The sequence below is a fragment of the Malaya genurostris genome, chromosome 2, assembly GCF_030247185.1.
Source record: "Malaya genurostris strain Urasoe2022 chromosome 2, Malgen_1.1, whole genome shotgun sequence".
NCBI lineage: Eukaryota > Metazoa > Arthropoda > Insecta > Diptera > Culicidae > Malaya > Malaya genurostris.
In genome coordinates this window covers 35,091,859-35,103,433 of record NC_080571.1, presented here as the reverse complement: position 1 = coordinate 35,103,433, position 11,575 = coordinate 35,091,859, and the positions used below count along the sequence as shown (strand labels likewise).

The window sequence follows — 11,575 nt, the reverse complement described above, 5'->3', positions numbered from 1 at the left end:
TAACAATTATAAAGGCAAGAAAACATACCAAATAAAACTTTTCTCCGAAGCTAGCCGCAAATTGATAAGTTGAATGAAGTCGAATGAAGAGATAATTTAGTGAATTAGAAGGAAACGTTGAAAATATCTGATAACTGGAAGGAAAAAGTAACTCCTGCAATTGTCGTCTTTTACGACATGGAAGTAGGAACCCAGTGGATCTATTCTTGGTTCAGTTTTTTCCGCCGGATTCCACAGTGCATCTAGGCTGGTACTGTCCGGAGAAAGATAATAGGTACTATCGATCTCCTAGTGAACCCCAGCCCCTATAAATTTATTTCTCAATAGACGCACATAAAAGAATTTAGAACCCAAGAGATGCAGAAATGTTGGAATGTTCAAAATATGAGTTTTTTTTTCCTTTTGTGAAATAGTAGGTAATGTCAGAGACATAGCCGTGAGAATAAAGTAGGATTGCATTCAAGATATGTATAGATATTAACTTATTTGATACCGTATGACCATAAGATTTTGTAGTCCTGAAAAGGACCATTCGGTTTCGGAAGATTGCCATTGTATTCTAGGAATTAGAGCGGCAGTTTAAGACAATTTTCTGAAGTTCTTTAAGTTACTTTTGGTCCCTGAAAAGGACCGTTAGTGGCTTGGAGTCTTGGAAATGACTATATGGTTACGGGTGATTACGTTTGTATTCCAGGAAGTAGGGCGAAATTTGAAGGTTTAAGCTCTGACCGAGAAGAAATCATTACATAAATATAGTTGTAACAAAAGTCGTACAGTCATATGAGTCATATGATTACCATATTTCATACATCTCAATATTTGAGTGAAAGAAAAAATCAAAATGCTGTAAGGGATTCATTTTCGGTTTTTCAGAAAGGCTATATTGTGAAATTCTCTGCGATATTTAACACTGTTCGGAACATTTTTCTTTAACGCAATGCAGTCAAATACTAGCTTTATTTGTACTCGTTTGGTGCGAATCTCGCACTACGAAAAGTGCACAAAGCTAATAAAACTGATGCTCTTTACCTCCGATTTGCAAAGAAGCTATCTTAGTAGATCATAAGATAACATTTAGAGCCATTAGAATGGCTGCTTTTGCATAATGTTCTCCATCGTTGTCCACTTTTCGTTTTCTTTTGCTTCTATGCAAACGACTAGCTGCTGGATGACGCCATCGCTTTTGTTTTAAGCAAAATTCACACTGCGAATGTCCAGCAGCAGATATACTCTCAGAAGAACTTGTTTGTTTTCAGCGTTTGATGGCTTTATGGAGCTTCATATTCGCCACTGACTGAAGCATCAGTTGAATAATGCCGGATGCAGTTCCAGTACCAGTTGAATAATGCCGGGATATAGTAGGTTGCTAACTACTTTTCGATACACTTTTAATATGAGAAAGGCAAAAAATGATCCCATAATAGTTACATGAAAAGTTATGCGAATATTTTCCACCCTACTATTTTTTCAATAATATATTTAATAAGACTCACTGCCTTAACTCTAAGATGCTGAAGTCAGACCCTATTTTTCACGTAGGTTTTAATGGATTCTTACCATGAAAAAATGAAAATTTATTTCAGAAAAATTGCATAGATGCTCAATGGTTGTAAAAACCTCCAGCTACCGATAATATCGTGGGTGTGGGTTTATGAGGCTAATAAAACGGGCATAGTTGACAGATTAATTAAAATCTAAATCACATTCATTTTGCTTTCTAGTAACATGATATCTGGCAACACTGTTCAAACAGAGGTTGTTGTGTTTTTGCAGTCCGTATTATTTGCGTTTTTTAACAGTTTACACGTTAGTTCTTAACTAAAGTTTTTATCAGTTAGTGACTATTTGCTGCCCGGGCTTGTGTGGAGTGTTATTCTTAACATTTGACTGCTGATCACATAGTGAATCAAGTTCAGTTGTGTTGTGCCTACGGTTAGTCTGTTTGCCGCCGTCGTGTTGTTGTTTTGATAACAAACAATATCGTTTCACACTGTGCTTTGTATAAAGCCTAACTGAAGGCGTTTTATTGCATATAGTACGAGTATGGAGAAAACCTGTGGACAATGCAGTCAGATTATCACTGGCATTGATTCCGTTGCTTGTCGCGGCTACTGTGGATGCATGTTCCATTTGGCATGCTCGGGTGTTTCTCGCGCTCTGCTGGGGTACTTTACATCGCATCAGAAAAATCTATTTTGGATGTGTGATGAATGTGCCAAATTGTTCGAGAACTCGCATCTCCGATCTATCACCAAATCGGCAGACGAAAATTCGCCACTTGTGTCACTTACGGAAGCTATCAATGGTCTACAAAAAGAAATCAAGTCGTTATCAAAACCGACACCATCACAATTAAATCTTCGTTGGCCTTCTATCGAGCATCGTCGTCCGGCCAAAAGACCTCGCGGACCTGATTTGGACGCTTCTGAGTGTATAGCTGGATCGAAAAGAATCGTAGAGAACGTCGTCAGTGTTCCAATCTGCGAAAAACCAGCAGACAAATTTTGGCTGTATTTGTCTCGTATACGACCGGATGTCACCAACGACGAGATTTCTGCTATGGTGCGAGCCAACCTTGAGCTAAGTCAAGACCCAGTGGTAGTTAAACTGGTTGCCAAAGGTTCTGATATTAGCAACATGACCTTTGTGTCTTTCAAAGTTGGCCTTGACCCTGCATTGCAATCTATCGCTTTGGATCCTTCAACTTGGCCGCAAGGAATATATTTTCGCCAATTTGAGGAAAAATCGACCCAAAAATTTTGGAAACCTTTGGCGAGTCCGTCTCTAACGCCCACACCAGGAATATCTCAGCATTGACTGAATGCAGCACACTGGGACGCACCGTAAATTATACTATGGAAGCCTCTGACTCTCCTGCCTCAGTCGTGCCACTGCAGCCTGCGATCGACAGCCGTCCCGGTCCTGAGAGCAGGTGCGGAGAAGGGGGCTTCCAAACTACTAGCCTGGGCAAGTATCCATTCGTTTCCAGTATTTCAAGCGCTGAATCGTGTTCTAGTTCCAGTTTGGTGTCATCAATCCACCGGCCGCTGGGACGCACCGAAGTTGGTATAATGGAAGCCTTTGACTCCCCCGCCTCAGTCGTGCCACTGCAGCCAGCGTTCGACAGCCGTCCCGGCCCTGAGTGCGAGAGCGGCGATGAGGTCTTCCAATCAGCCACTGCCGGCAAGTACAATAGTACCTTGTACAGTTCAAGCATTCACTACCTTCCTGATTCCAGCACAAATCGGTCTCGTTCGCGCTCTCAGCCAGTTTTATCAAACATCTTATTGTATTATCAGAATGTTAGAGGGCTACGTACGAAGATTGACGATTTGTTTACTGCAGCTTCTGATGTGGAATATGATGTAATTGTGTTAACTGAAACGTGGCTGAATAGTGAAATTAATTCACTTCAATTATTTGGCTCGATGTACACGGTGTACCGTAACGATAGGGATCCAGTAAATGCTGGAAAAAAACGCGGCGGTGGTGTGCTTATTGCTGTCTCCAAACGGCTTTCGTCCAAACGTAAATCTGTTCTGAATCATGCTCTTGAACAGCTTTGGGTAAACATTCGCAGCCATAATACTGACATATGTGTAGGTGTGGTATATATTCCCCCCGATTCTGCCGATAACGTTGAAGTTATTCAAAGTCATATTGACTCCGCACTTGACATCGCTCAATCTATAGATCCTAGCACAGTGCATTTACTGTTTGGGGACTATAACCAACCAGGTCTAGTTTGGATGGAAACTTATTCCGGTTTTGCTATCCCTGATCCATCTGGATCAACCTGGACAAGGCCGAACGTTTCTTTGCTGGATGGAATGTCGCTACTGAACATGGTGCAAAAAAACATTGTTACTAACATGCGCAACCGTACGCTAGACCTGCTTTTCGTAAACGAAGAAAATTCAAGGAACTGCATCACTACTGAAGCAATTGAGCCTTTAGTAGCCGTTGACGCAAATCATCCTCCGCTTTCTGTCACTTTGACTTGTCCTCGGCTTGTGCGGTTTGACGATGTGTCTGAAGATACGCTGTTCAACTTTTCGAAGACTGACTTTTCCGGACTCAATAATGCACTGTGTGTTATCGATTGGGATTCTCTACTGGATAATGTTGCTGACGTGGATACAGCTGTAGACAAATTTTCCTGTGTTTTGCGGGACCTTTTCTTAGTACATGTTCCCGCACCCCGCCCTCGCTCAAAGCCACCTTGGGGCAATAGAAACCTACGTGAGCTTAAAAGGTTACGAGCAGCTGCACTTCGGCACTATTCCAATCGACGAAACCCAATAACAAAGAGGGATTTTGCTCAAGCTAGTAACAATTATCGGTCGTACAATCGCTATCTCTACTCGAAGCACGTACAAAAAACTCAATCCAATCTGAAACGAAATCCGAAGAAATTTTGGTCTTTTGTTAATGGCAAACGCAAAGAAAACGGACTTCCTTCCAGCATGTTCCTTGAAAATGAAACATCGAACACTCTAAGAGGCACCTGCAACTTATTCGCACAACACTTCTCGAGAGTATTCAATACAGACTCGGCTAATTCAACTCAGGTGGAACGATGCCTTCGAAACGTTCCATATAATGTGATAAATATTGCAAACATTCGATTTACTGATGAGGATATTATGACGGCAATAAGTAAGTTAAAATCCTCAACATCAGCTGGGCCAGATGGAATTCCGTCTATAGTATTGAAAAGATGTTCGAGAGCATTGTGTGCGCCCCTCAAATTAATTTTCAACCAATCAATGTCGCAGTCACGGTTTCCTGCATGCTGGAAAAAATCGTACATGTTCCCGATAAACAAAATATTGCAAATTACCGAGGTATAACTTCTCTCTGTGCTGGATCAAAGCTGTTGGAGATTTTAGTGGGGAACGTTTTATTCCGCGAAACAAAGACATATATCTCTAATGATCAGCATGGTTTTTATCCAGGCAGATCTACAATCACTAACTTGACACAATTTTGATCCCTTTGTATTAAGAACATTGAAACTGGATCACAGATAGATACAATATATACCGACCTGAAAGCAGCGTTTGACCGTGTAAATCATACGCTCTTGATTGCGAAACTGGAGCGTCTAGGTGCATCGTCTAGTTTCTCTCAGTGGCTTAAGTCATATCTCGTAGGCCGAATTTTATCAGTGAAGCTAGGAAATGTCGAGTCACAAAACTTCGCTAACGAATCAGGTGTTCCTCAAGGAAGCAATCTCGGACCATTGCTGTTTTCATTATTTTTTAATGACATTACTTTTGTCATTCCACCAGGATGCAGACTTATGTATGCGGACGATTTGAAACTGTTTCTTGTTGTGCAATCGACAGCTGATTGCATGGAACTTCAGCAGCACCTAAACAATTTTTGTGAATGGTGCAATCTCAACCTCTTAACTATAAGTGTGTCCAAATGCTCTGTGATTTCTTTCACACGTAAGAAAAGCCCGATAGTCTGGAACTACTCTATTTCTGGGGAAACACTTGAAAGAGTAACTGTTTTCAAAGATTTGGGTGTGCTTCTTGATTCTCAGCTCTCCTTCAGACATCACTACTCGCATATAATTGCTCAGGCAAATAGAAACTTAGGTTTCATCATGAGGATCGCCAAAGAGTTTACTGATCCATACTGCCTGCGAGCGTTATATTACGCGTTAGTACGGTCTACCCTTGAAACCGCAGTGCACATTTGGTGTCCTTACGCCAGTGTTTGGATCAATAGAATTGAAGCAGTACAATCACGATTCCTGCGATTTGCTCTCAGATCTCTGCCATGGCGTAATCCGTCAGAGCTTCCACCATACATTGAGCGCTGTCGTTTGCTCGACATGGACACACTAGACAAACGACGAAATATACTCAGAGCAGTATTTATAGCGAAATTGCTGAATGGACAAATTGATGCTCCTGAGATTCTCTCGCAAATATGTATTAATGTCCCTCCAAGAACGCTAAGAGCGCGGAATTTCTTGCGACTCGACTTACGAAGAACGGAATATGGTCAGAACGAACCGATTAGGGCAATGTGCAATGTTTTCAATAGTGTGTACGACCTTTTTGACTTTTGTGTATCTAGTGTTGTTTTCAAGAATAGGCTTAAGAGACTCGGATAGAATATAAGTAGAACTTAATTATTTTTTAGCACTGGACAATGTTTGTATTCGTTAGGCTAATGTTTTTGTATTGTAACTATGTAAACAAATATGTAAAATGTTAAAAAAGATGATGGGTTTTTACGCGCATTTGATGAATTTCAAATGGGCTTTTCCCACTCCACCAAAAACTCCATTGAGATCAATCCAGGTCAGATGGAAAGAAATAGATAAATAAATAAATAAATAAATAAATATTGTAACTAAAAAACACACCGGGAAACACATACATTGTTTGGCGTTTTTTACCCACCGGGTTTTGTTCGGGTACGGGAAAAATTTTGACTGCTCACTCGGGTACGGGTCGGGTACGGGTAAAAGATTTTATTTTTAATCGGACACGGGTAATTTTTTAAATTTTCAATCGGATACGGATCGGGTTTGGGTATGAGAATCTCTATACCAGACCATCTCTAGTCTTCACCTAGAGTTTCAAATTATAGCTTCTGCTTCATTTGCCATAGGGTGGCTTCGCGTCATGCTTGAAAAATACCGCATCATTCTGCATAGTATGAAATTTGGCACAAATAGGAATCTATACATGCCTGTTAAGAAAAAACGTAGCTTGTGTAGTGAGTATTTGATAAAACTGAGTTAAATCCATTCGCTCACTTGATAGTTGCCTGTGTGTGTGTGAGTGTGTGTGTTTGTGTGTGTGTGCATGTCACGTTTGACCTTTTTTTATATATATAAAAAATAGGTATAGAATTCGCTCAAACTTTCGAAAATTTTTCCGAGGCCCGGAGGGCCGAATGACATATACCAATCGATTCAGTTCGACGAACTGAGCAAATGTCTGTGTGTGTGTGTGTGTGTGTGTGTGTGTGTGTGTGTGTATGTGTGTGTGTGTCTCTATGTGTGTTGTCAACTAAGAGGTCGAGATCTCAGAGATGGCTGGACCGATTTTGATCAAACTAGTCGCAAATGAAAGGTCTCCCCGTTTCCCAAAACGCTATTGAATGGTTTTGAGATCGGATGTTTACTTTTTGAGTTATACGAAGTTTTATGTCAAAATTTTCAGTTTTTTGACAGTATCTGTCACATTTGACCTTGAAAACAGAATATGTTTCCAGACTTAGATTTCGCTCGGTAATACCTATCCAACAAGCCATAGATTGTTAAAATCCGTCCATTTTTTGTGTAAACGACTTTTTCCCCTATTCCAGTAGTAGAAGTTTTGAGCGCTGTTTGACAAAGAAATGCTTGGGAGCAACGGAAAACACGATTTTTTATACTGTCACATACAAATGTTTCTAAGTACCAAAAAGACTGTGTACAGCATCCTTTTTCATGACATTTAGTCTCGGACCGATTTTAGCACGGCTCGTTTTTGGCAACATAATCGTTCGAATATGGCATTTATAAACCAGATGGTATTAGCATTTTCGAGTTGAAACTAATTCCATAATTATATTGATTTAAACTACTTACAGCAACATCCATATACCACTCGAATCAGTTCGTCGAGATCAGCAAATGCGTGTGTGACAAATAATTTCACTCAATTTTCTCGGAAAATTTCTTTTCAACAAATTCAGATTCATATGAAAATACGTATGCTCCAAAACAAAGTTCCTGAATTTGGTTCCGACCTCTGGTTCCGGAACTACAGGATGATATGTGAAACGAAATCATAATTGTGTAACTCATTTTTCTCGTAGATGGCTGAACCGATCTAAGATTCAAATAAAAAGTGTAAAAATTCTGTAAAACATCTTGCTTTTCAGTCAGATCCGACTTCTGGTTTAGAAAATGCAGGGTGATTGGTATAAAATGTTTATTTCACATAAATTAATCAGGTTTATCGGGTTAGCAGATTTGGATAGTCGATAATCAAATAAACTTTTTTCAGTTTTAATGGTATTCAGCTTCCGATGCAGAAAGCACCTAAAAATTTAATTCGTGCTATGATTTCTCAAAGATGTCTACACTGATTTTCAAACATTTTGAAACAAATGTTACAGTTACTCAGGTGAATTTATCTGACTTCGGCCATACCGATTTTAGAATTCCGGTTCCAGTATCGAATCGTTTCTCAAAGCTCAATCGTTTTCTCAAAAAAGCCTAATCGAATTTCAGAAACAAAAATTCAAATTTAAATAAACTTATAGTCCTATACAAAATTAATTAATTTTATCCAATTATTACTTCCGATTCTCGAATCACATGATGATGAATTTTTAAAATTCAAACCGACAATCCCGAAAAGCTTCAAAGTTGAACTCAAAACTGTTGTAATTTATTCGTCATATGGCCATACGAATCGGTTTGGGTTATGCTGGTTCCTGAATCGGCTCTGGAAGTACCTTAAATTACCGTAAACTCTAAAGTGGAACTTACTTCGACATATCATGGCATGTTTCATCGATTATCACACTTTTAGATTCAAATTCGATCCGATTTGCTGTTTCGACATTACAGAGTAATGAGTGATTAAAACCTCAAATTGTCGCTTAAAACGACGGTCATTAAAATAATGTCATGAAAACTTAAACACCGAAGAATATTCATGCAAAAAACACAGTCGGATTGATAAAAAAAGGTATCATCTCACTGCTAGGTGGATTAAACACGTTTTTTCGCACTAACATTTCTCGGAGATGGCTGAACCGATATCCACAAACTTAGATTAAAATGAAGGGTCTCGTGGTCCCATACAAATTCCTGAATATTACTTGGATCCGACTTCCGGTTCCGCAGATATGGGGTAAAATGTGTAAAAAATGAAAATATGTGTTCTAACTTTTCTCATAGATGGCGCGACCGATTTTTACCGATTTGAAGTGTATTAAAAAATTTATACCAATTCTCGTCAACGTGTAAACATAATTATGTGAAGTACAGATGGTCGGGTGCATTTTTTTATACCCAAACCCGTAACCGATTGAAAAAAAATTTACTCGGACCCGATTAAAAAAGAAAATTTTTACCCGTACCAAACTAAAAACCCGTCGAGTGCGGGTTCGGGTCGGGTTTCGAATGAAATACCCAAAACCCGATCATTTCTACTGTAGACCAACGATCGAACCCGTCAGCCGTGCACGAAAAATCATGAAATGATACCATTCTGGTACGCTGTGATTGGCGAATAAAAACATAGGTTAATTAATGAAATACCGAAATCACGTTCGATGAGTTGTAGTTCGATTTAACAAAAACCCTTCTTAATCCACCTAGTGTGGACTGTCATGCCTTTCTCTTCTTTCATGACAGTCTCATGAAAAAATGTTTCATACTTTTATTAAATAAATTTGGATACTAATTTTGACACCAATTGATTCAGATTGATTCGAGTAGTTCACAAAAGCATGCTTCAGTGTTTATGTCACACAGTCAGCATCATTTTTTCAAACTAGTGCTTGACATTTGCGTTGCCTATTTGTATGAGAACAGTGATGCTAATCTAAAAAAAGCCTTCTTTGTCCACTTAGTGGAATTTTCATATATCTTGAAAAATCACCATAGGGGGGAGTACATGAAATTTTCAAAATCGAAAAAAAATTTTTGATGTCAAAAGGCTTAGAATTGCATGAAACGTCGAGATCTAGTGTCATCTCGAAAACAAAAATTTTTTGAGAAAGTCGACTTTTTAGGACTTGAAATAAAATATGAAAATTCTTAGAAAAAATATGAAAAGTCCCAGAAAGTTGATTTTTTCAAAAAAAATTTTTTGACAGATGACACTAATTTTCGATGTTTCATGCAGTTTTAAGAGTTTCGGCATCAAAAAAAAATTTCGATTTTGGAAATTTCATGTACTCCCCCATATGATGCTTTTTCAAGATCGAAACTTGTCAAACCTTTACCACCGGGCAGCACCCCTTACGCATGTCCAATTTAGGTCAAATTTTGCATGAAGGCTTTTTTCGAGGTGCTTAAACTTTTGAGAACTAGAGCTTAACGAAAATAGAGGTGATCCCAAAATTTTGGCACCCTTATATATATAAGAGCGATAAAAATCAATGTGTTTTGTCGGTTACGTCACTTATACCATCATATATCTGGAACCGAAAGTCACAACCATTTGATCTTCGAACTTGATCAATGGCCCGACAGTAGCTTTCAAACGAGCCCAAGTTTGTTAAAATCGGTACAGCCATCTCTGAGAAAATTGAGCGCGTTCAAATATCTTCGAAAAGTGCCCACACACATTACACACACACACACACACACACACACACACACACACACACACACACACACACACACACACACACACACACACACACACACACACACACACACACACACACACACACACACACACACACATACACACACACACACACACACACATACACACACAGACATTTTCCGATCTCGTCGAACTGAGTCGAATGTATATAACACTATGGGTCTCCGAGGCTCCGTTCGAAAGTCGGTTTTTCCAGCAATTCTAATACCTTTCTATAGAGAAAGGCAAAAACGTAATTGAAAAACTGAGAGTCTCAAATTGGCTGAATTTAAAGCGCACCTTCAAATATTTCGAATGAAAACTAATTATTTGGATGTCAAAGGAGTCGAAAGTGGTATGTTTGAAAGAGAAGTCAACAACGGATTCACGAAACAGAATGGTCGAGTTCCACGAAAGGAATTTAATATCAGTACTTTGGCTTCGGCTAGTAAATAAATAAATCTTATTAGTATGCGCTTCAAGGAAACCCGAATGCACAGTAGATAAAACGCTCATATATAAAGACAGTAAAATGGGCAAATAAAATTTGCAAGATGATGATCGCAGAATGGCGTATTCTTTGCTAGTACTGATGTTGCATTTTCGTGCAGTAGCAGCCAATAATCCAAATTGGCTACCAAATTGTAAGAGTAAAAAAATCAAACAAACGAACCAACTGCTGCTGTTTATGTCAGTCCCAATGCAACCAGCTCTGTCTGTCAATATTCGATTTCCACATCATTTCTTATGTTCTGCATTTTCCGCTGTGCTGTTTTCCACCAGCCATATTTTATTTGTTTGGAAAAGTTAGAGAGATATGATACAACAACGAAAGTCACTTTATCCTTACCTCAGATACAGGAAAAAAAATAAAGCAGCATTCGTTGAAGTGTAACTTTCATCCGGGAATGGATTGTAGCAGCACCACTTGACCTTTTCGACGCTGATAGAGCGAATAGATGATGAGGTTCATTTTATTTTCCCATAAAACGCTCGAACTCGGTTCACTCATGCATCCCGTGCCATACCGGTGTCGTGTCGTGGCTGTGGAGCGTGGAGTTGGAGGCCGCTCGAATGGAAATTCGTCCCGTCGCACCCGGGGCAAACTTGTTTACCCTGTTCACATTTCAGACTAGACGCGATATTCAGCCGCCGCCGCCGGCTGGTGGGTTGTGTGCGGTCATAAAACTATCAGTGCTATTCATTAGGAACTGGCAGAGAGAGAGAGA

General features: G+C 39.4%; 1 protein-coding gene across 1 annotated transcript; it reads left to right on the top strand.

The window, feature by feature from the left end:
- The first annotated feature begins 2,043 nt into the window (after positions 1–2,043).
- Positions 2,044–2,817, top strand: LOC131428581 (uncharacterized). The gene has a single exon (XM_058592626.1). It carries the CDS (start codon positions 2,044–2,046, stop codon positions 2,815–2,817), a length of 774 nt encoding a protein of 257 aa, XP_058448609.1.
- The last annotated feature ends 8,758 nt before the right edge of the window (positions 2,818–11,575 follow it).